General features: G+C 49.1%; 1 protein-coding gene across 5 annotated transcripts in view; it reads right to left on the bottom strand.

Annotated features, from left to right (window-relative positions):
- Positions 1 to 26,369, bottom strand: part of lzts2a (leucine zipper, putative tumor suppressor 2a) — a 184,822-nt gene that overhangs the window by 21,028 nt on the left and 137,425 nt on the right. For all 5 annotated transcript variants that reach the window (XM_041209380.1, XM_041209381.1, XM_041209379.1 and 2 more), the window contains one exon: positions 1,671 to 2,186. In XM_041209380.1, the coding sequence (XP_041065314.1) occupies positions 1,671 to 2,147 (477 nt within the window). In that variant the 5' untranslated portion in view covers positions 2,148 to 2,186. The remainder of the gene's footprint in view (positions 1 to 1,670; positions 2,187 to 26,369) is intronic.

Raw genomic sequence — 26,369 nt, 5'->3', positions numbered from 1 at the left:
ATGACGATTACGAAACTAGCAGCTCGTTGTAAAACCCCTCCTGGGGGGGGGGGGTCACTCATGTCCTTTTTTAGGGAAGGACATCTGCCATCCCGACCTGGTCTGGCCTACATGTGACTCCAAACCCACCACAGCAATAGGCTTGACTCCTAACTGCCCTCTGGAGGGGCCGAGCAGGCCACTCAGTTGTATCGAACCGACTACAGAAAGTTACAGAAGGCACCTCACCACTGCCTTTGCTAGGGTAATTAGGGAACCGTTTGCCAGCAAGACTCACATCCCATGAACAAGTAAAAAGAAAATCACTTCCTCCCCTTTGTATTCTGACCCCCTTGAAAACTATTAGCTATGTAGAGTACTATTTTGTACCTGTGTACTAGCTTTGAGTGACTTGTGCACAGGGACCTTCAACTCCTTCTGATCGGGGTCATTGAATATTTTTAAGGCAGAGGTAGATTGATTCCCTTGCCTAGTAAGAATCTAAGACTATCGGGGTTAGATGGGAATATGGAATTCGAAACACATACAGATCAGACATGATCTTAACAGATGGTGGAGAAGGCTCGAGGGGCCAAATGGCCTACTTTTGCTCCTACTTTGTATGCTTGTACATACGTATCAACAGCCATACAAGTGCAGCACACGCTGAGAAAAGTCCAGAACCTTGCTCATCGCTCGGTTTTACCTCTGTGAACACATCACTCTACATGGTAAAGCTCTTTTTGCCCTTTTAACCATCTCTCTCTGAACCGGTCGCAAAGACCACAAACTAAACTGATTCTTCTTTTTTGATTGTCTCCACCTTGCACGGGAAGAAATATGCACCATGCGGGTGAAACTGTTACATCGAGTCTACAGCATGGAAACCGGCCATTCGGTCCAAGTGCCCGATGCTATATATGCTCCATGCAAGCCTTGGCCCTCTCTTCTTGAATGCACCATATCAGCATATCCTTCTATCCCTTTCTCCAGCGTGTGCTTACCTAGATTCCTCTCTTAAGTGCACCTCTGCTATTCGTCTCAACTATTCCTTGAAGTAGTGCATTCCATATTTTAACCACCCTCTGCCTGAAGAGGTTTCTCCTGAATTTTCTATTGGATTTGTCAGTGACTGTCTTATGTCGATGGCCTCTAGTTTTATACGCCCCACAAGCAGAAATCTCTACGTCTATCCTATCAAAACTTTTCAATATCTTAAAGACCTCTTTCAGGTCACCCCTGAGCCTTCTCTTTTCAAGAGGAAAGAACCAAAGCCTGTTCCATCTTGCCTGATGGGTTCTCAGTTCTGGCCTCGTTCTTGCGAATCTTTCCTCCACCTTCACCAGTGCTTTTACATCTGTATGGACTCTGGACACTGGAACGATGCACAGTATCCAACTGTGCAGTAGAACATTAGTGCACAAGCAATTAGGAGAAGCATAAAAAACTCCTTTGTGCATTACTTTAACGCACATGTTTAATACGTCGAAAATAAATGGGTTTAACACATAATAGAGTAAGCATCTGTGCAGTAGTAGCCCAGAGCGTAATTTCAAAGCTGTTGTGTTCTGACATCATGCCATTTAACCCACAACATGAGGACTTATGTGGTGAATCTACACAGCTTACTGGTGCATTAGCACACTACCACATTCCCACATTCCCCATGAAAAGGTGTCCGTGTGACCTACCTTCTCAAGTTTGCCCGAGACCGGAATTATTTTTGGAGGAGGTCCTCGGATATTTCCATTCATTGACCTTGCTTCGCGGAAGTCTTCGGGATCACTGCAAGGGCTGCTGGGTGATTCCGTCATATTCCAGCCTCCGTTGCGGTATTCTTCATTTAAATACGCGTAACTCCCGCCTTTTCCAATTACTGAACAAGGTTTCTTGGTTGCCACTCCGCTAATACAGTCCTGAGAGTAGCCATTTTTTAGGTGTCCGTCCTGTTGCCTGAAAACGTTCTGCACCTGGCCAGTTTTACGACACTTGATATTGTATTCTGTGGCCTTGCAGTGCTTATCATGGTAGTTGCGCCCTGAAACCAGACTGCCAACACTCCCCATGGTGCTCTGCAAGATTGGCGATACTGCAGAAGTTTGCAGGTTGCTCTCACTTTCTGAATTCTGATGCTCAGGAACGATGGGCATTGCCTGAACCATTGCCATGGCGATGAACTGTCACAATGTCCACAGTATTTGGGGTCCCTGGCAACCAGATAAAACAAAGATAGAAATATTAAGTGGAACACAAAGCTGACAAAATATATATTTCTTCCATTTCAACATTTCGATCAGTTGAAAAAACTATCCACTAGAGATTATCGTACAGCGCCATGCACTAGCACTCTGTGCTTTCCCCGTTAGCAGTGTGAGGTTGAATCCAACCCAAAAATGACTCATTCAACTCGACACTGGTTCTATAAGTTTGCCAGGGGCTGAGTTCCGGTAACATTCACCCCGGTTGCCAACTTGGCAGTGCAAACAGGCCTTATTCCTGCTCCCCCCGTCACCCGAGAACCCATCAACTCTTGCAGCGGAACAATCGAGAAAGTTGGCTTGGGATGTGCAACAAAAACGCTGGCCTTAGCAGGATCACCCACATCCCGAAAACAGCATTTACTTGGTTTTTTAAAAAGCAGTGGAAAAATTCCATATGAAACGGAAAGATCCAAGGTTAAATCCCTGAGTTCCCAGCACAGCACTATAATTGGGATCAGTGTCCCTAGGGTAGGAAGGATTGGGGGGGGGGGGGGGGGGTGGTCGAGGCAGGCGAGGGAAAACAATCAGCCAGTATTCTAATTTGTGGTTCCTATTTCATCACGCATGTCAGAAAATGTGCATATCCGATGGAGACAGGACAGTATTGAATCTCTCAATTGTCTCAATCTCTCACTGTCTAAACTTAAACACTGCTTGAGAACGTATAGTACTGGAGGGCCGTTCATGTCAGTAAATTAGCTTACATAATCAAACAGATCAAAAGGATGGCTGGTACAGCCTATTGTGGACTCCCACTTATACAATATAGGATGTCCAGTTCCGAGTATAGGGCAGAGCTGAATGAGCTCTACTCTGCATTTGGTTGCTCTATACCTGACCTGGAGTACTCAAAGTTGAAAAGTGTTTCATTCCTGATTGCTGACATCTCTGACCTTGACACACATAAAGAGATACTAGAAAAACATGCTCTTAAAAAAAAACAAAATACGTTACAGATAGAGATAGGCAGTTGACTGGTAAATATATCCACTTCAAGATGACATTTCGTGACATCACACACACAAATGATGCAATCAAATTGTACCATCTGTTATGTAATGCTGACGACTAGCTTTGTGTTAAATATCCATACCTCATCGACTGGAGGTCATGATGAGATGGTTGAGGTGTGTTTAATGACTGCCTGTTTGTTGACACATTTTGAAAATGAACTGCGAAGCTATCCAGTTATCATTCTCCCCGCCCTTTAAAAAAATACCAAGGCAATGGGAAGTAATAAGATTCAGTAATTAACTGAAGACTGTTGCTCTGTAAGCCTGAGGTAATGACATTTTTCACCATTAATTCCATGGTGTGAATGTCATTGCACACCAGGGTCAAGTAGCTGTGGATTGGTGACATGTGCACTGACAATCATTGCTGGCAGAAAGTGGACTAAATATGGAACACATCTCCACCCCCTGACCCACTACCAAAACAACTCATATAATTTTTAAAAAATAAAAGATTCTACTGGCGAGCATTTCAAAGCTCTAGATTTAAGAGATGTCTTCAAAACAACAGCTGGATTTCTTCCTGTGTAAGTTTATGGCTTCATTTAACTGCCTTCATTAGTTTGCAATCCCGCAGATATATCTATTATTCTATATTTAATCTCAGAGGCAAAACAGGTACATTCTGTTACAAGGAGATAGGTTTCACATGTGTAAGGTTCAGGGGAAGTTTTTAATTGACAAATTAGAAAAATTCAAAGGTTGACGTGATATTGTCAGTGAGTAGCTCTGACAAGAGACTGGGAAAATTTGGGTTACTGTTCCCTATTTTTCTCATTCCGGGGATGTGATCCGGGGATCACTGCAAAATGGCTGGTATTTGCTGACCACCCTTAGTGAAAAAGTAGCTGTGGTGAGGGGCCTTCTTGAACCGCGGCAGCCTGTGTGGTGAAGGTGCTCCTCGCAATGCCTAGTTGGACCCCAGCAACTTCTGCAATTTGATGAACAGTTTAAGGGGACCTGACCAAGCTGTTAAAATAATTGAAAGACCAACAAGGTAAGGAACAATTCCTCCCACTAAGAGGGGAATCCCTATAGACTGGTCTTCCAAAATGGAGTCCTCCGCCAACGGCACACCTCATGAAAATCCCAGTCACACCTGCCTCTGCATAGCCCACAAACCAATCCTTTAATGCACAGGTAAAAGCTGGCAGCTTCACCACGGCACGTACACTATGGATGGTGGACCAAGCTTTCTGCCATTGGCGCACATTCAAAAGACTGGCCGTGAAATCTTAAAAGTTAGGAGCAACACAATTTGTAAAAAAACATTTTCGGAGAAAATATCTTTGCACAAGTGTCATGAGAACCTGGAATGCACTGACCCAGAAGACCAGAGATGCTGAATCAATGGAAGTATTTAACAGGGAGAGAGAGATACGTGCTTAGCAAGTAATGACATGAAGGCAGGCTAGGAATTATGATTTTTAAAAAAGAAATAGAGAGGTGCCCTAGCAGAGTAGGCTTAATGGGCCAGCTGGCATAGTCTTGTTTTGAATGTTCCAACAATATTGTCCCACAAACAGCACTGGCTGATATTATACCTATCAGCAAAACAGAGAGCCAAGAGGGAAATTAATGTCTAGACATCCAACTCAGAATAGGCCTGGCAGTTGAAAGCCAAAAGAATGTGATTATTTGAACCATCTGGGGAAATCACTGAATAAGGACAATGCCTCCCAGTGACAGGGCACAAGTCTCGGTTCCATCTTCCGCCATTGCTAATGAAGTAGGTTGACATTCCAAAAGTAATCCTAAGCCACTGCAATACCTTTCGCTGGTCAAAGAAGAGAGAGGCTTGCATTTATATTGTGTCTTTCACAATCTCAGGATATCCAAAAGCACATTATAGGTCATGGAGTATTTTTTTTTGAAGTGTAGTCAGTATTGTAATGTAGCAGCACAATTTATGCACAGCAAGGCCTCATGAAACAGCGACGTGATTAAAAAATTTTTATTCAATTCTTCTTTTAATAAATGTTATTGCCCCTCTGACTTTTCTCCTGGGGTTGCTCACGGCAGGTGTCCTGGAGATTAGCTTCTAATTCCTGGGGATTCCTGGAGGGTTGGCAACCTTAGTTTCAGCTGATTTTTCTACTTTATTTGAGTGCCTCCTCAGACCATCGTCATTTACCAAGCACGACGCAAGACGGCAAAGGTTACTGAATTAACTCAGGATCTTCACCTGACATAAGTTAGAGGGGCAGTGTTATTACTTTCAGAAGCAGCAGGGTGCAGTGAAGCACATAATGGTGTTACAAACCCAACAACCCCATCAGGTGCCAGGAGTGTATTATTTTTGAAATCAAAATTTTTACTGGATCGATGGTAACAAAGGATTTGTTCCTGGAGACGTTGGTTCCAGGGATGAAGTATTCCTGCGCCATTCTCAATCAGGCTGCATCACCTCTTTAGCAGAAAATCATTACCAATCAAGTGATATATTGATTCCCCCCCCCTAATTCTCACTTGTTTTAAAACAAATTAAAACAGTGGTCTGGAAGAAAGCAGTTTACTTGTCAGACGTTCCTTAATCCAGTTGTTGAAATCTTGCAGCGTAAAATAGCTCCTTGTGGCACCTGGCGTCGATTCCAGGAAATTAAATGACTGAACTAAATTTGTTGTGACAGAGGACAGAGATGCAGGGGCAGATTCCTCCATCCCTGCGCTCGGGTGTATTGGGTTGCCTGGGAGTGGGGGGGGGGGGCGCGCATCGAACAGAGCTCAATCACACACGATTAATCGAACGCACGTTAAGGGAGCACATGCACGATTCCCCGTTAATTTAATTGGATGGAAAATCAGATGGGGGAAAGCCTTCATTCCCGGGTTTTGCTCTGTTCAGGCTCAGGGGCAAAGACAGAAAAATCTAACCCTGTGTCCTCTGGCTTTATTATACGCTGGGAGGCATCACCCCTCAGGGTTTGCTGATAAATCATTTGTTGACTCGAAACTTGTCGGCAAAACTAATTGTAGCTAGGCTGCTCTAATTTTAATGCTGTTTTTCTATTTTGCTGGCAAATTACAAAAGTAAGAATCCAGTGCCACTGACTTCACTTAGTCTCACAATGATGCCTCTAGTCCATGCATCACCATAATGAATAGATGAATCATTTCATTACACAGATAAGGCTTTTCAGAAGAGCTGGCTTGTCGAAACTAGAGATAATACTCTACAATCCAGAAGTCGTGTTTACAAATTGGTTCTAAATTCCTTCTCTAAGGGGAGATTGCTCGGCAGGCAATTGTTCCCCCCGCTACAGAGATGCTGCGACCCTGAGCGTCGGGGTCAGAACCTCATTATAACTATTAGAAAAACTCATATGAGACAATGTGACAAGAGAATCATAAAGACAACATGGAGCTAGAGAAGCATTCAACTGCCCACACACCCACACCCCCCCTCCCCCCATGACCAGTCCCCGCCTCCCACAGTTCTGCATAAGTACCCCTGAACCTCAAGGGGACCTGGGTATATATGCGCATAAGTCATTGAAGGTAGCAGGACAGGTTAAGAGCACAGTTAGCGAAGCATAAAGGATCCTGGGCTTTATTAATAAAGGCATGGAGTACAAGATAAGGAGGTTATGTTACACTTGTGTAAAACACTAGTTCGGCCTCAACTGAAGTATTGCGTCTGCTTCTCAGTGCTATACTTTAGGAAGGATGCGAAGGCATCAGAGAGAGTGCAGAAAGGATTCCCTGGCTGCAGGGATGAGGAAATTCAATTATGTGAATCGATTGGAGAAGTTGGGACTGTTTGCCTTGGTGAAGAAAAGGCTGAAAGGAGATTTGCTAGAGGTTTACAAAATCATGAGGGGTCTGGACAGAGTAGTTAGGGAGAAGCTGTTCCCACTGGAAATAATTGGCCTTTCTGCCCAACTCGAAGAAAGAATTTCTCCTCACGTTCTTGTTCTTTTACCTATTTTAATGGTTTATTTAGGAGACCTGTTATCCTGGCGTCAAAATCTTGGAACTCCTGACCTATCATCACAAGAGGGATACCTTCTCCGAATGACCTGTCCTGGTTCAAAAACGTAGCTCCCCACCACCTTCTCAGTGGCAACAAGGGATGGCCTGGTCAACGACAACCCAGAACCCTAAAGCTTCCTTCAGCTACCGGCCCCACTGAGCAAGCTACCAAATGGGCTGGTTGTGTTTGCTTAGCTCCAGTCATGATTTGTTCTAGTCTTTAGCCTGCTTTCTTCAGCATTTATCACTGGTAACTGGTAATGAACTCAGGTAGAATGTTAAGAAGACGTAATCAAAGCTAAAAACAAGAAAAACTGCGGATGCTGGAAATCCAAAACAAAAACAGAATTACCTGGAAAAACTCAGCAGGTCTGGCAGCATCGGCGGAGAAGAAAAGAGTTGACATTTCGAGTCCTCATGACCCTTCGACAGAACTTGAGTGAGTCCAAAAAAGAGGTGAAATATAAGCTGGTTTAAGTTGTGTGTGGGGGGGGAAGAGAGAGAGAGGAGCTTGTGCTTCTATCACTGAGACAATGACACATCAAATTACCGTGGTGAACTTCTGAGCTACAGGCTGCACTCCATCTGGGACTGGAACCCAATCTATTGCCATCCAACCCGACTTAGAATTGAACACACTGCCGCCAAAATAAATCCTTCATGAGTAATTTAAAGGGGTAGCATGCTTTCATCCCTGCTGCTTCAACTAGACTCGTAAGCATTGCCATTCTGAGACGCATCTTATCAAGCCTTGATGACCCGGTTGGTTACGTCCCACTGCCCAGTGTCAAACTGAGACATAAAGATCTGAATGGTCCCAATTTTGATTATGTCTGTGCTGAGGTCGATGGATAACAACCAGTGGCCTCGACACCCTCCTCAGAGAGGAGCGTGGGAGAAATCAGCAGCGGTTCTTAGTCCTCTTAGAAAGTCCATGTTTGTGGCTGTCAAATGGCTTTGGCTGTAACTGCTCCCACAACTGAACTTGCTGCCAAGATTGTGCGTTCTTCAGCAGGCTGAAGGGTGGCCTGAAGCTGTGGCAGCTGGACATCCCACCCACCCTTAAACCAGCAAAAGCCACTGGGGCATCTTACCTGGGCTGAGTACGGAAAGGAAATTCGGCAGGGGAGGATTGTACACCAGTAACAGAACCCACCTGAGTTTCCTTTCTGTGCTTTATTTACCCAGGTGATCTTTAATGTCCAGGAGATAAAGATGAAAATGTACGCCATTACTGTGGCTGTACTTCCTTTTTAAATATAAAGTAACTCCTAGTCTCGCCGTACTGCCCTGCCAGACTTGCTGTTTACAATGCGAGTGGGTCAAGGTCTACCACTTCTACTCAAAAAGATTTTTCCTGTGCTTCTAGACGCATGAGTGATATGATCCTTCGTACTAAGACTAATGGCTATGATGTTCCACAGCCTGGGATTTGGCAGCAATACCTCCACTCGATCTTAGGAGTAATGCGAGAACGATGTGGCCTCTACTTAATGCCTTCCCATGACAACCCGACTGAATAATGGGATCCTAAACCACGTGGGAGGGATCCTGATTAATCCATTTAAAAGGCATGCTTTTAATTAACCCCCAATTCACCACGGTGAAGTCTTCTTGTCTGAAATTCATTCCAGGCTGAGGAATCAGAAAAACAAGTGCTAAATTTGACCTAGTTTGCCCGATTGTGTCTAGGGTGCAACTACAACAGCCTTTGGCTCTTTGCCATTCAACTGGCAAAATCGGAGATGGTTTTAGACATTCAAATAAACCTCTTTTTTTTCCCCCCAGTGAAAAGTGGGCACATGGAACTTGGGAAAATAAGGGTCTTCACATAATGCTGTGGAATATTAGTACATAAGCACTTAATGCAGCAGTGAAAATTCCTCTCTCTTACTTCGGCATAATTGTTAGCTCAAACTCATTGGGTTAAATCCTCCGTTAAGACAGTAGATTTGAAATGTCAGACAAACACATTCAGTGTTCACTTGCAAACATCCCACACAGGTTCATGGCTAGAATAAATTAAAATGATTAGAAAAAGAATACAATTAAATGCAAACTAAAAAAAGGACAGAAAGAGAATAAAATGGACCAAAAAGATCACTAAGTTAAACACAGATGAGAGAGGCCATTCAGCCCATCACCTTCACCCTTTCACAGATCTCATGGTTTCCCCAATGCAGCACCTAACTGCCTCTCGAGTGACTTTAGAGTTTTGATCTTCACTGCCTTAACAGGAAGATCGTCCCAAGTATTAATAATTTGTTTGGGGAGTCATGCACGATCCGGTGCCAATGTCAGCTGTGGCTCCATTAGTAGCACTCTCATCCCCAGAGTCAAAAAGTCGTGGGCTCAAGTCCCACTCTAGAGACTGTAGCATAAAATTCAAGGCAGCCATGTTGGAGGTGCCATCCTTCACGGAGATGTTAAACCAAGCCTTTGTCTGCTCTCTCACATGAATGTAATAGATCCTAGGACACTATTTTAATGACAATTGGGGAGGTGCCCTAGCCAATATTTATCCCTCAAATCAACATGAAGAACAGATTATCTGGTCATTATCACATTGCTGGTGTGGGAGCTTGCTGTGCACAAATTGGCTGCTGTGCTTCCTACATTACAACAGTCACTACACTTCAAAATTACTTCATTGGTTATAAGGCAAGAACTTTGGGATGTCCTGTGGTCACGAACAGTGCTATATAAACAAAAGCCTGATATCAGTGCTGAACTTGCCTTTTGCCAATTTCTATCTAGGCCCTCTTGTCCTGAAATGCTGTGGTTTAGCCTGAAATAATGCTCAGGATTAACCTTTCCGATTCCACAACATCCTATACAAGCTGCCTTCACACCTGGCGCCCATCAAGCCCGAAGAGTCTAGTGTTTGTACAGCTTTCCGGATAACTCGGTCCTCTGATGGTAGGAACGAGCCATGAAGTCCTTCACTGGAGTGCTGCGGGGATTGAAAGTTTCCTTTGTGCCTTGATAAGCTAATAGGGTGAGATGAAGTAGAGTGGGAGGATGCTTGTGTGGAGCAGAAAAACAACAGCATTGACTGGAAGGGCCAAATGGCCTGTTTCTGTGCTGTGTATTCCAAGTGATACAATATCATTATTTAAGGTGTCGATACAAAGATAAAAGGGGATAACGGATGTTGACATTTTTGATATGAAATTGCATTTTAAAGTGTTGACTTGAGGAGGTTAGCATTATTACAGTAATGAAAACCACTCCTGGCATCCAGGTGCTTTTATTACTGTAATGTTAGCGCTTGCTTCACAAGGCAGACACCACAAAACAACAAATGGCGGATGAAAGTCTTTTGTTTATATAGCACTGCTCGTGACCACAGGACATCCCAAAGTTCTTGCCTTATAACCAATGAAGTAATCTTGAAGTGTGGTGACTGTCGTAACGTAGGAAACACGGAATCCAATTTGCGCCCAGCGAGCTCCCACAAATGGCAACGTGATAATAACCAGATAATCTGTTCTCTGTGTGGATTTGAGGGATAAACATTGGCCGGGATGCCTCCCTAATCTCCTTTAAAATAGTGCCCTAGGATCTTTTACATCCCTGTGAAAGAGCAGGCAAAGCCTTGGTTTAACATCTCAGTGAAGGACAGCACCTCCAACATTGCAACCTCGAGTTTTATGCTTTCTGGAGTGGGACTTGAACCCACAACCTTTTGACTCAGGGGATCCATGTGCTACCAACTGAACCACAGCTGACACTGCCACTGGATAGTGCATGACTCCCCAAACAAACCTGGTTTTTGAGATCAGTGGTCCTCAAATTCACTGGAATAAAATACCACTGATGTAAGATTAGTCAAAGCAGCTGACTTTGGGGCCTTCGCAGCTCAGTGAGGCCTACGTGGATCTTTTATAATTAGGGTTGCTTGGCAACCTTCCCAACACAGGCCTTTAAAAGGTTTGCTGTAATTCAGAGGATGGCACTGAACTTTCACCATAATGTATGCAGGTTTTATTAGGCTATTAGGCTCTTAATGGCGAGTTATCCCCTACAGATTTGAATCTTTATGTGATTACCTTAAAATTAAATTGGTGCTGCTCACTTAGTCCTGATGACATAGTTTAAGCAAACTGGCTCGAATGTAGTTCTGCGAGGAAACAAAAAATGTGTCCTGCCTTGTGATTCTCAGTATGTGGGAAGTTTGTTCATAATGCTCATCTCCAATTGCCCCTGTACAATTTCTGCCCCAGCACACATGTTATAATCTCAGCAAAAACTGAGTTAGTATTAAAATTCTCAAACCTAACACTGCAATGGTATATTTCTTTGCTAATGCCAGATAGCTAAGTTACTTGGAAACAGTCCCTGACTGTTTTTTTTAATTCTTTCATGGGATATTAATTATGATCATTACAGGATATAGGAACTGGTTGAAACTGTGATATTTTGGGGTTAGGAAGTGCATGTTTCCAATGAGCATTTCTGTAAATAAAAGTGTGTAAACTGTGAATGGGGGATCAAACTGGAATTTGATGATTCTTTCATACAAATAGTTTGCCTTGCATTCCTCACAATTAATAGAGAAAAAAGAACCTGCATTTATATAGCATCATTCATAACCACCGCATACCTCAAAGTGCTTTTAAGCCAATAAGTACTTTGTAGGAAATGATGCAGCTAATTACCACAATGTAAAACTCTATCCAGTTCTATCCTTCAGCACTTGGTTTTCTGCAGTAGAATACAGAGCTGGTCACTCCCAACGATAACAGCTCCCTGATGCAGGAAATCTTGGTGCTAATAAATCATCCAGTCCAGATGTACAAAAATTAACTAGCAAATGGGCCAAAAATCATAGAAACAGTACGAAGGAGAACATTTTGTCACTGGCAAGGTCAATATTTGTTGCCCATCCCTAACTGCCCTTAACTGTGAATGGGGGATCAAACTGGAATTTGATGATTCTTTCATACAAATAGTTTGCCTTGCATTCCTCACAATTTCTCCCCTCTTAATAGAGAAAAAAGAACCTGCATTTATATAGCATCTTTCATAACCACCGCATACCTCAAAGTGCTTTTAAGCCAATAAGTACTTTGTAGGAAATGATGCAGCTAATTACCACAATGTAAAACTCTCCCCCAACAAGAAAACTCTTGGGGGTGGGGGGGAGGGGGGGTCAGTAGAAAATTTCAAGACTGTAATTGATAGATTTTTCTATTAGGTAAGGGCAATAGGGGATATGGAAACTAGGCAGGTAAATGGATCAGCCATGATTAAGTTGATAAATGGAAGAGGCATCAGGGCTGAATGGCCTACTCCTGTTCCCTTGTTGGAAGTTGTGGAAGGGATAAAGAAAACTGGCTTACACTGGTGTAAGGTTACCCACGAATGGACTGGTTGGAGAGTGCGGCCACTGTTGAGCTGCTCCACTCTCCTGAGGAAGGCGAGAGGGGAGAAAGCTGGAAGCTGAGAGGGTGGGTGGATATCAAGAAGATGCTTCCTCTTGTGGGAGAGGCCAGAACAAGAGGACACAGTTTAAAAATAAGAGGGTCTCCCACTTAAGACGGAGATGGGAGAACTTTTTTTCTCTCAGAGGGTCATGAGCCTGTGGAACTCTCTTCCTCAGACAGCAGTGGAGGCAGGGTCACTAACTATTTTTAAGGCAGAGGTAGACTGACTTTCTTGTTAGTCTAGAATCTAAGTGTATAGTGGGTAGGCATGAAAGTGGCATTGAGGCCACAATCAGATCAGCTGGGGGAGCTAGCAGAGACAGAGAGTGCCCATGGTGCCAGTATTCGGAGGACTGCAAGAGACCGGGCACATGCTCAGTCGGTGCCTGATGATGTGCCTCTGGAGTCATCGGTGAAGCAGCAAACGCAGGAAATGCGGCTGGGTGTGCGGGACTATCTGGTGGAGATACATGAGGCTATGCTTGGCTTGGTCTCCCTGGTGGAGGAGTCTACGGCGAAGCAATGAGCCTCATGGCCGAGCGCCATGCGTCCTCCATGGAGAGAGTGGCGAATCTCGTGGAGAGGCTCCTCCAGGAGACCCCATCAGGGCTTCCTGGGGATGGACTCTGACCAGCAAGCCCTCACATCGGCATTGACCGCAGCTGGTCAGTGCCAGTGTGGGAGATCCTTAGCGATCTCACGTTGGCGCAGCAGCTGCCTGTCGTCTCTGCGGGCGCCTCTCAGGGCGCTCCGGACGAAGGCGGGCAGCTCCTCCGCCCCTCTCCCAGTGACCATACCATCCGGTGATGCTGCGATGACTGGGGAGATGCCAGCTGTGGAACTGGCCACTCCCTCCCAGACGGGGCCAGCACAGGCTGCCAAGGCCGCCAAGGCCATCGAGGCCAACGGGACAGCAGAGTCAGCAGGCTGGCTCAGATACCCCTCCCAGCGAGGGGGCAGCACCAAGACGTAGCACCCGGAAACCTAAACATAAGGCACCTTAGGCACACCACGGGTTTCTCACTGGTGCTTTTGTGTTAGCTCGAGATGAGGTCTTTATGATTTGCTTTGAATTGGAACACCCTTGCCATTTTGTTTCATTAAGTTTCTTTGCCTGTGATATTAAATTCAGACATGTGACCATGGCTGAGGGCGTCTCTTTCCTGGTGTAGGTGGATGGTTTCAAAAAAATGTTAGGAGTGCTTTGTGGGACATTCAGCTTTATTAACAAGGCCCTTAGTTACTGTTCCTAACCTGGAAGATTTGGCACTTAGGTATCGAGTTTGGAATCTACTGCCCAGGCTTGTCCTGGAGGTCCATCTGTGGTGTGCTAGCCGAAGGTTCATTGGATTAAAGCCTCCCTGGTATCCTGTCTCCCTGCAACATGCTCATGTCAGTGTCTACCCCCTCAGCATTTCCCTGTGTGTGCTCATCTTCAGACTCACTGCTGGACTCATCGTGTGCAGCCACAGCCACTACATCGAAATCTTCATCGTCCACCGCGTCCCCCCTTTCTAGCGCAAGATTGTGGAGAGCGCAGAATGCAACCAATATCAGCGACACACGATCTGGGGGGTACTGGAGTGCGCCCCCTGAGCGGTCCAGGCATCGGAAGCGCATCTTGAGAAGATCGATGGTTCTCTCTACCACAGCCCTTGTGGAGGCGTGGCTCCTATTGTACCGCTGCTCAGCTTCTGTTCTTGGATGGCGGAGAGGCTTCATGAGCCACCTTCTGAGGGGATAGCCCTTGTCACCCAGCAGCCATCCATCCAGCTGGGCTGGAGCACTGAAGAGCCCCGGCACCTGGGAGTGTCTGAGGATGTAGGTGTCGTGGGAGCTGCCTGGGTACCTTGCACAGACTTGTAGAATCAGCATCCTGTGATCACACACTATCTGCACGTTCATGGAGTGGAAGCCCTTCCTGTTGGTGAAGGCACCGGGCTCACCTGCTGGCGCCTTGACTGTGTACAGTCTATAGCACCCTGGACTCGGGGGAAGCCAGCAATGGCTGCAAAACCTCTGGCTCGCTGTGTCTGGCTGGCCTTGTCCCAGTGGAAGTGGATGAAGGACAACGCCCATCTGAACAGAGCATCTGTAACCTGCTTGACACAAGTGTGGACAGCTGATTGGGAGACACCGCAAAGATCACCCACCGAGCCCTGGAAGGAGCCAGAGGCATAGAAGTTGAGGTCAGCTATGACCTTCAGAGCCGCTGGCATGGGGTGTCCACCCACACAGTTAGCGGAGATCTCAGGGCCAATCATCTTACAGATATAGCTGACTGTCTCCCTTGAGAGACAGAGCCGTCTTTGGCACTGCACCTCAGACATATTGAGGTAGCTGCTTCGCCGCCTGTATACCCTGACAACAGGATAATGGTGTCTTCTGCGGCCCTTTCTGCCTTGGTCTACCTCTTGGCTTTACACCCCTTATGCCTGCACCTGTCCTCCCAAAGGTGGCTCCCACTGGAGGCTGGAATGTGCATTTTTGGCCTCCTCCCCTTTCTAGCCCTCCCTTCCTCCTCAGAGGAGCTGCCTCCAGTGGAGAGATCAGCTCCCATTCCCAGGCTAAGGGAAGGCTTCCAGAAACCTGCAGGCCCAAAAAAGATTCCTCAGTGCAGATTGCAGACCTGATGGTTAAGAGTCCAGACAGCAGCTGGTGTGCGTTTTGAAGTATTGTAGATCACAGACAAGTTTCAAAAACATTGAAAAATCAATACTTGAGAGAGCGCGCTCACGACCCCAGTGAGCCCTCTTATCTCACCCGTGGATGCGGTTATTACAAATGTGTCCTACCCGCCTGCCCGTTGCGCCCATGCGCTGACCCGAAGATTGCACGGGCACCGAAAAATCGGCGTCAATTGGTGAGTCAAGGGCCTTGAGTGGCCCGTTAATTAATGGCGGCTGTGCAGCAGAGATCATCGCGCGTCCGCCCGACAAAGTATCGCGATGGTGCGCGGTGAGGTCGGGACTCTCGCCCAGCGTCACCGCCTGTCATTTTACGCCCGCAATCGCGGGGCACACCCCCGCACACCAAGGGTAAAGTCCTACCCACGGTGTCTTGTCTTCTTACCTATGCATTCAACCACCTCAAGAGGCACCTGACTAACAATGCATTGAGACACTCTCAAGTATGCTTCCTGTGAGTCACAGGTTTTCAAACAAGGCTCTACCAGGCAATGACAGGGATCAACCAAGAGAGACACTTGAACACGCAGCGAGTTATCATGACCTGGAATACGTTGACAGATTCAATAGTAACTTTCATAAAGCAATCCGGATAAACACTTGAAAAGGAAAGTAATTTGCAAGGCTATGGGGAAAGGGCAAGGCAGAGGGTCTAATTGGATAGCTCTTTTATATAGCCAGCACAGGAATGATGAACCGAATGGTCTTTGCTGGACTGCTTCTAAGATTATGGCCCATCTGCCAGCCGACGTTTGTACATCTGGACTTGATAGTTTATTAAAACAAGATTTCCTACGCGTCCAGTGCCGTGTTCTACTTCAGCAAACTAGGTACTGAAGGATAGAACTGGAGCCAATCTTAACACGCTTTTATAAGCTATTACTTACAGAGAAACACACACGTGCCTCCGCACCCCAAAACACCAGCTTCAGTCTGTTCTGATAGGGGAGCACAAATGAACCCCAAGTTAATGGCCAGCAACTGATCACAATTAAATACTCAATTATTGTACAATTGACAACTGTCTTTTGGAACTTGGAAAAGGGGTTATGGGGACAGCATCAACATTTGCAGGGGTGCTGATTACAGCCGAAGTTTTAGGCCCAGGCTGATGAGAAATCAGGCAAGTCTGGGAGCTCAGCACTCAGTATTGATGAGAGCCCTAATGCAGTGAAAGGGCAGCATCTTTTGCTTTATTGTGTTTGGGTGGAGGTGGGGGGCTGGGGTGGAGTGGGGAGCTCAAATTGAAACCAACAGTAATACTCTACAGAGGAGGATTGCAATGCTGAGGTCAATCCTCGCTCACAGCAGCAGATGCCAACAAACGCTCCCAAGGAAGTTTAATTAAGGGAATCGGTGAGTGCCCAAGCAGAGATTAAGTGCTTTGTAGCGAAGGTACCAGGATCCATTCAGCAGTCAGGAACAATCACTACGCCTGATGAAAAAAAGTGAGAGATTAGCTTTTGGATTCGCACCATAACGGGAGGGTCCGCTCAATCGCTTACATGATAAGTAACTTGAGGGCACTGGAATTTTCTGTGATAGCTAGTTTCATCTGACCGTACTATTTGTGCCCTCCCATCTCGTTAATTCCACAAAGTTGCTGTCCTGTCTCTCCCCCTACTCTTAGCTCACACTTTTGAGGCATTGCCAACTCTGGTTGGATGACTCCTTACGATTACGTGACAAATTTTCCAGCTTCCAACTTCAACTGGCTAAACAGCCCAACCCCCGCCCACCCCCCCCCCTAACCCCACAACCCCACAACCCCACAACCCCACAACCCCCAATTCCAACAATTTTATAAATATAAGTATTCAAAGGAAAACAAGACCGGATTTTATGAGGGGTCATATTCCCTGACCAAAATGTCATTCGTCAGACTGCCCACCGCACAGCCATATTCCTCTGGGAGCTGCCTTGTTTCCGGATGGGACTTCCACCCCCCCATCACGGAGGGAGTCCTGCCATCGTGAGCTGCTGGCCAATCTGATTGGTCGGCGGCTCGGAGGTCCCAGCAGCGCCAGGATCAAGCGGTGGCCACTACTGGGACTGCAGGGCAGTCCTTGAAGAAGAGGTGATGGAGCCCAGCAAGGAGGGGGCAGGGGGAGCTAAGGGCCTCAATAGGCCTAAGGCCTGGCACCTTCCCCGCTCACCGTAATATGGGGGAAAGGTTGGGGGCGAGTGGGTGGGTTGGCAGTGGGAAGGCCACCTGCTTTGTTTTACCAGCACTCCCACCAACCACCCCCTCCGCCCCCAAATACGCCAGTGGGGAGCCGGAAAATTCAGCCCCACAATCTTTTTAATGCCCCAATGACTTTTCTCCTGGTTTTTGCTCGTGGCAGTGTGCTGGAGATTAGCCTTTAAATTCTGGGCAGCCTAGGCCAACCCTGGAGGATTGGGCAGCTGTAATATCTCGTTCACGGGAATGTGATGCTCCTCACCTCCCCCCCACCCCCCAATCTACGCTTCCACTTACAATCACATGACATTTAAATCCAAACTTGGGTGTTTCCTAATGTTTAGCACACCTTCTTTCCTACTTGTTTTGAGCCTGAGTCATTCCCTGAACTATTGGGCCTTCATTCAGTTTCTTCCAAGGGAAACAGGTTAAGAACGAGCAAACGTGTGTTTGTTTTCTGTTCTCCTCCGTATGGAGATGAGCCGAAAGTTTTCAAAGGGTTAATTTTGACCTCTGCTGCTGAGGGAATTAGGTCATGTGGGTGCAGCAAAAGCAACCTGCACTTCAGGTGAGAGGAAATCAAAAAGGAAGGGATCTGTACCAGTGAGTGCCTTGAACAATGCCAAGGCTAGGGGTCAGCGGGGATCATCCAGGGTCAACATCTTTCCCTGTAAAAGGGGGAAGGGGTGAGGAGGTGGTGTGTGCATGTGTGTGTGTGTGTGTGTGTGTGTGTGTGTGTGTGTGTGTGTAGGAATGGGTGGAGCAATAGGAACATCTAAAGTCAGTTTTGATTTGCGAGCGCATCTAGTCAAATTACTGTTGCTTTGAAGTTGACTGCAGAGACGTGACCAACAGGAGCGCGGTACATGAGAGCAGGAAAGGCTCTGTTTATCTGTAATGAGCCCAGCAGGTTTCATTGATCCCTCTCAACATTGTGCTTCCTCATTTCGCACCAACAATGGGGATAAAAAGTGCCGAGTCCCGTTAATCACTCCACAATCTGCAGGAGAGGGAAAATCATAGGAACCGGCGTCAGCCATTCAGCCCCTAGTCTGTTCCCCAATCCAATTAAATCACGGCTATTTTGTACCTCAGCTTCATTCGCCCACCTTTGTTCCATATCTCTTGATGCCTTTACTTAGCAAAAATCGATCATTCTCAGTCTTCAATCGATGAAGCAATCCATAGCCTTTTGGGGGAACTGAGTTCAAGGTTTGTGACAAAGTGCATCCTGATCCCACTCGTTAACAACCGGACTCCAATTGTACGATTATGCCCTTTTGTTCTGGATTATCCAACCAATGAAAATAATTTATAGAATCATAAGACTATTGCTGAAAAGTGAGACTTGTTGGTGAAGCTTTTCATCTTGCAATCATCAGAACAAATGCAAGAATGAAAAACTTCAAACAATCGCAGCAATTTATACTAAAGGAGAAAAGGGTGCCGAGTGCATGGCAAGTTGACTCCAAATGGCTGAGGCGTTGCCATGGAGAAAGCAACAGGAAACGTAAGACTCCCCAAGCTCCCAGGTAATTATTGAGCATATCCCTTTTGCTTGCAAAGAACAAGTCTCTGCGTATGAATTAGTTTCACTTCTAGCAGGCATAAATGAGCTACATTATGAGCTCGACTGATTAGCTTAACTTGATTGTTAGTGTAGTTATTGGCGCCCTCAGGATTGTTCAGCAAGTGCTGCCCAATCACAAAATCACATCTAACAGTGGATATTTTGTTTTGGGTTTTGCAAGCATGGGCTGGCTGATTATGGTCTGTACTCTGCCTGTTACAAATAACCAAAGGAACTTGCTGTTTGATTTGATCAGTCAATCGCTTGGACGTATTGACTACGTCCCTGGCATCTGAAACTCATACACAAATTTGCTCGATTGTGTGGGAGGCAGAATGTCTATTTGGTCGGATGGCACCATCCTATTTGTGGAGAAATACCACTCGCACAGCTACTGCATAAAAGCAGTGGGAAACAGCGTTATAATCCGTTATTCGAATCTTTGAGATACTTTGCCTTATCAAGATAATTTGAGAAAGGCTGGCACTGTGTGTCCAAAAGTGGTGGAACTCTGGCCCATTTGCGAGTTTGTGCATAACACAGTGAACCATGGTCTAATCAGGATAGCCACTGTCCCGCAGGACAGTTTTGAGGCAGTATAGTTTGGCGTCAAGCTTGCAAGGTGAAAAAATGGCTAAAGCCTTATTTACAAGGTTGCAGATAAGACCAATCTAATAGTGCACGGAGCTATATGAATCCCGACATGCATACTGACTAGTGAAGATAGGCTTGCGGTAGACAGTCGTGGCAAATCCATCAGCAATTTTTCAACAAACACATCTAGGAAAGGGAGTGCGTCCCATCTCAAAAGTGAATCAATCAGTCCCCTTCTTCCCCTGTATTTGTTGTGATCATTTGAAACTTAGCATTCTTGCATTTGCCCTGATGAGTAAACGATGAAAAGCTTCAGAAACGCATCTCTCTTTTCAGCAATAGCCACGTTCTGCACTACCAAGCGACAATCAGAATAGTACAGCATATGAGGAGGCCATTTGGCCCATTGGCTCTGTGCTGGCTTCCTCGTAGGCCAATCCAGGTAGTCCAAATGGCTCTTCCCTGTATCCCTTCAATTTTTTTCCCATTCATGTGTTGACCCAATTAATTTTGAAAGCTTCTGTTGACCCTGCATCCACCACCCTATCAAAAGCAGCGCATTTCAAACCCTAACCACTGAAATAGTTTGTTTCCTTACGTCACTCCTAGTTCTTTCACCTTAAATCTGTGCCCTCTGGTTATGTAACATTCAGCCACTGGAAACGGTTCCCCTCTACTTACTCTAAGTCCTTCATGACTCTAAACATCTCTATCAAATCATCTCCGTTGGAGCCGAGGAGACCAGGAGAAGGATTCCAGCTTCTCTGGTCTATTCACATTACTGTAAAAAAACCCCCACCCGCCGAACTTCAGGACTCCTGCCTCTAAATCTACCAAGAGAATAGAGAAAAAATGCAACACATGGGCAGCTGAGGTCTGGCGAGATTATGCTGAAAAGTAACAAGATTCTAATTGGACCATCAATCAGCATGGCATGGAATGCAAGTGGTCATCATCAAGTGCGTACAATCTGGACAAATTGTTCCAATGATTTGATAAAGTAATATAGCAGGTTTAGAGGATGTCATTGGCCAGACTTATTGCTGTGGTGGGAGAGGTGGGGGGGGGGACACACGTTTCAAATGTTTTTTTCTTACTCAAGGAGCCGATGATTACATTTTGATAAGATTAAGTTTCACACAATATTAGACACGGATTTAAAAGAAAAATCGATGTCAAAACAATAAATCGGATCATTTAAAAAAAAAGAGTAATTAATAAAAAATGCCCATTAAAAAAGGGCCAAGCAATAAAACCTTTTTTTTGCCCTTTTGCTTAGCAAGCAGAGCTCGAGGAAGACAGACTAGGCCCCAATGTCCTGGGAAGGGAAGGGAGGAATGGGGACTGGGCCGGAGTTAAGTTTAACTAACACACCGACCTTGCGTTCGCCACCCCCCTCCGGTGACACACACTCTGTGCTGGCCTTCATACCCAAGTGGGGGTCAGAGGCGGGTTGTCCTCCTTTCCCAGCATGCTCTGTGGATAGTTTTTGGGGAGGGAGGAGGAAAGCAGGGTGTATGTGTCCAGTTCACTCTCCATTTCAGGGTTCTCACTCCCGCCGACTCACTCCCTCCCTCCCACCGACTCACTCCCTCCGACTCACTCACGCCGACTCAATCACTCCCCCCCTCCTGCCGACTCCCTCCTGCCAACTCCCTCCCGCCGACTCATTCACTTACTCCCTCCCTCCCACCGACTCACTCCCTCCGACTCACTCCCGCCGACTCACTCCGTCCCTCCCTCCCGCCGGCTCACTCCCTCCCTCCCACCGACTCCCTCCCGCCGACTCCCTCCCGCCGACTCACTCACTCCCTCCGACTCAGTCACTCCCTCCCTCCCACTGACTCACTCCCTCCCGCCGACTCACTCCTTCCCTCCCTCCCGCCGACTCACTCCCTCCCTCCGACTCAGTTACTCCCTCCGACTCACTCACTCCCTCCGACTCAGTCACTCCCTCCCTCCCACTGACTCACTCCCTCCCGCCGACTCACTCCTTCCCTCCCTCCCGCCGACTCACTCCCTCCCTCCGACTCAGTTACTCCCTCCGACTCAGTCACTCCCTCCGACTCAGTCACTCCCTCCCTCCCACCGACTCACTCCCTTCCGCCGACTCACTCCTTCCCTCCCTCCCGCCGACTCACTCCCTCCCTCCCTCCCGCCGACTCAATCACTCCCTCCCTCCCGCCGACTCAATCACTCCCTCCCTCCCGCCGACTCAATCACTCCCTCCCTCCCTCCCACCGACTCACTCCCACCGACTCCCTCCCTCCCTCCCACCGACTCCCTCCCTCCCGCCGACTCCCTCCCACCGACTCACTCACTCCCTCCGACTCACTCACTCCCTCCCTCCCACCGACTCACTCCCACCTACTCACTCCCTCCCTCCCTCCCACCGACTCACTCCCTCCCTCCCACCCACCGAATCACTCCCTCCCTCCCTCCCACCGAATCACGCCCTCCCTCCCTCCCACCGACTCAATCACTCCCTCCCTCCCACCGAATCACGCCCTCCCTCCCTCCCACCGACTCAATCACTCCCTCCCTCCCGCCGACTCAATCACTCCCTCCCTCCCTCCCACCGACTCACTCCCACCGACTCCCTCCCTCCCTCCCACCGACTCACTCACTCCCTCCGACTCACTCACTCCCTCCCTCCCACCGACTCACTCCCACCTACTCACTCCCTCCCTCCCACCGACTCACTCCCTCCCTCCCTCCCACCGACTCACTCCCTCCCTCCGACTCCCTCCCACCGACTCCCTCCCTCCCGCCGACTCCCTCCCACCGACTCACTCACTCCCTCCGACTCACTCACTCCCTCCCTCCCACCGACTCACTCCCACCTACTCACTCCCTCCCTCCCTCCCACCGACTCACTCCCTCCCTCCCTCCCACCGACTCACTCCCTCCCTCCCACCCACCGAATCACTCCCTCCCTCCCTCCCACCGACTCACTCCCTCCCTCCCACCCACCGAATCACTCCCTCCCTCCCTCCCACCGAATCACGCCCTCCCTCCCTCCCACCGACTCAATCACTCCCTCCCTCCCACCGAATCACTCCCTCACTCCCTTCTGCTGACTCCCTCCCGCCGAATCACTCACTCACTCCCTCCGACTCCCTCCCGCCGACTCACTCCCTCCCTCCCACTCCCTCCCTCCGACTCCCTCCCACCGACTCCCTCCCTCCCTCCCACCGACTCACTCACTCCCTCCCACCGACTCCCTCCCTCCCACCGACTCCCTCCCACCGACTCCCTCCCTCCCACCGACTCCCTCCCACCAACTCACACTCCCTTCCTCCCGACTCCCTCCCACCGACTCACTCACTCACTCCCTCCCACCGACTCACTCACTCACTCCCTCCCACCCGACTCCCTCCCACCGACTCACTCACTCCCTCCCACCGACTCACTCACTCACTTCTTCCGACTCCCTCCCACCGACTCACTCACTCACTCCCTCCCACCCGACTCCCTCCCACCGACTCACTCACTCCCTCCCACCGACTCACTCACTCACTTCTTCCGACTCCCTCCCGCCGACTCCCTCCCACCGACTCACTCACTCCCTCCCTCCCACCGACACACTCACCACTCCCTCCCACCGACTCCCTCCAACCGACTCACTCACTCACTCCCTCCCACCGACTCCCTCCAACCGACTCACTCACTCACTCCCTCCCACTGACACACTCACTCACTCCCTCCCACCGACTCACTCACTCCGTCCCACCGACTCACTCACTCACTCCCTCCCACCGACTCCCTCCCACCGACTCACTCACTCACTCCCTCCCACCGACTCACTCACTCCGTCCCACCGACTCACTCACTCACTCCCTCCCACCCGACTCCCTCCCACCGACTCACTCACTCACTCCCTCCCACCGACTCACTCACTCACTCCCTCCCACCCGACTCCCTCCCACCGACTCACTCACTCCCTCCCACCGACTCACTCACTCACTTCTTCCGACTCCCTCCCGCCGACTCCCTCCCACCGACTCACTCACTCCCTCCCTCCCACCGACTCCCTCCCACCGACTCACTCACTCACTCCCTCCCACCGACTCACTCACTCACTCCCTCCGACTCCCTCCCGCCGACTCCCTCCCACCGACTCACTCACTCCCTCCCTCCCACCGACACACTCACCACTCCCTCCCACCGACTCCCTCCAACCGACTCACTCACTCACTCCCTCCCACCCGACTCCCTCCCACCGACTCACTCACTCCCTCCCACCGACTCACTCACTCACTTCTTCCGACTCCCTCCCACCGACTCACTCACTCACTCCCTCCCACCCGACTCCCTCCCACCGACTCACTCACTCCCTCCCACCGACTCACTCACTCACTTCTTCCGACTCCCTCCCGCCGACTCCCTCCCACCGACTCACTCACTCCCTCCCTCCCACCGACACACTCACCACTCCCTCCCACCGACTCCCTCCAACCGACTCACTCACTCACTCCCTCCCACCGACTCCCTCCAACCGACTCACTCACTCACTCCCTCCCACTGACACACTCACTCACTCCCTCCCACCGACTCACTCACTCCGTCCCACCGACTCACTCACTCACTCCCTCCCACCGACTCCCTCCCACCGACTCACTCACTCACTCCCTCCCACCGACTCACTCACTCCGTCCCACCGACTCACTCACTCACTCCCTCCCACCCGACTCCCTCCCACCGACTCACTCACTCACTCCCTCCCACCGACTCACTCACTCACTCCCTCCCACCCGACTCCCTCCCACCGACTCACTCACTCCCTCCCACCGACTCACTCACTCACTTCTTCCGACTCCCTCCCGCCGACTCCCTCCCACCGACTCACTCACTCCCTCCCTCCCACCGACTCCCTCCCACCGACTCACTCACTCACTCCCTCCCACCGACTCACTCACTCACTCCCTCCGACTCCCTCCCGCCGACTCCCTCCCACCGACTCACTCACTCCCTCCCTCCCACCGACACACTCACCACTCCCTCCCACCGACTCCCTCCAACCGACTCACTCACTCACTCCCTCCCACCGACTCCCTCCCACCGACTCACTCACTCACTCCCTCCCACCGACTCACTCACTCACTCCCTCCGACTCCCTCCCACCGACTCACTCACTCCCTCCCTCCCACCGACACACTCACCACTCCCTCCCACCGACTCCCTCCAACCGACTCACTCACTCACTCCCTCCCACCGACTCCCTCCCACTGACACACTCACTCACTCCCTCCCACCGACTCACTCACTCCGTCCCACCGACTCACTCACTCCCTCCCTCCCACCGACTCCCTCCCACCGACTCACTCACTCCCTCCCTCCGACTCCCTCCCACCGACTCCCTCCCTCCCGCCGACTCCCTCCCACCGACTCCCTCACTCACTCCCCATCCTTGCCCTCGAAGATTGGTTCCTCCGGAGGCAGAGTGTCCAATCAGGAGGTTGTGGCCGGGTGCCCCCTCCCATTCGACTGGCCTTCCCGACCCTCCCCCCAACCACTCGGTCGAACAGCACCATCGGGGAGCAGCAAGTTCAGCCGGCCCAGTCAGTGCATATTTACAGATTTCGATATTTTATTTCAGTTTTTTTTAATATCACCTTTTCCTGGCAGCCTCTCTGTCTGCTCCACCATCTTGGCCCTGTGTTCCTTCAGGGGCCGGCGTCCAAGAAGGAGGGCGAGAGAGAGAGAGAGAGAGAGAGAGAGAGAGCGCGGCACACTCTGGAAACAGAGGAGCGGCCTCTCACCTTCACGCTGCTCACTGCTCCTCCAGTCAGGCTGATTCGGTCCCAAATTCGCTGCTGACATGAGCCTATCAGCAGCAGCCGACGCAGGAGAGAAACAGCCTGCGAGCAGGGGAGGAGCAGCTCCTTGCAGATCTTGCCTTCAGTCTTCCCACGGTTTGAGGCGCAAGTCTGCGGCCTGGATACAGAGGCTTCGGGGGGCCGGATCCCATCATAGGCCAAAAATCTGGGGGGCGGGGGGGGGAAACGAAACCGGACAATATCCGGGTTCACCGAAGCGGGCCGTGGTGGGGGGGGGAGAGAGAATGATGAACACCTGCCCTTTCAAATCCCTTATTCGTCTTAAACACCTGGATTCAATCTCCCTTCAGCCTTGTGCACTCTCGGCTGGATCTCACCGCCATCTCCAGCACACGAGAGAAATACTGACAGTGCACAGCACATGCTGTCCCACCTCGACAGAAAGCAAACAGCACACGTTGGCGTTTATATCAGGCCACCCGGATCGGATCAAGCGACAGGTGACGCTCAGGCACTTTGCGTAGGAGACCTCGGTTGGTGGTGTGCACACTGGAAACTGCACAACGGACAATGTAACCACAAAAATCACGGGAAATAAAAAGGCCTGGCTTCCACTTCATCTTTATCCAGGGGACGATTGGAAGAATGTGAATCTTATCCTAAGCTGCCAAAACACACAAGGGGAGTCTTGCGGTGGGTGGGTGGGTGGGGGAGGTGGAATCTGTTTAGCTGGTATAATTCTTGCTATCAGTTACCAATCCTGCAAGTTTGAGACTTCAATCTCCAATCATTTTCTAAAGCAAAAACAGAAATACCTGGAAAGACTCAGCAGGTCCGGCAGCGTCGGCGGCGAAGAACACAGTTGACATTTCGAGTCCTCGTGACCCTTCAACAGAGCTAAG

Source organism: Carcharodon carcharias, chromosome 17 (assembly GCF_017639515.1).
Source record: "Carcharodon carcharias isolate sCarCar2 chromosome 17, sCarCar2.pri, whole genome shotgun sequence".
Classification (NCBI taxonomy): Eukaryota; Metazoa; Chordata; class Chondrichthyes; order Lamniformes; family Lamnidae; genus Carcharodon; species Carcharodon carcharias.
Note: the sequence above shows the minus strand (reverse complement) of the source record. Positions and strands in the feature narration are given on the sequence as shown.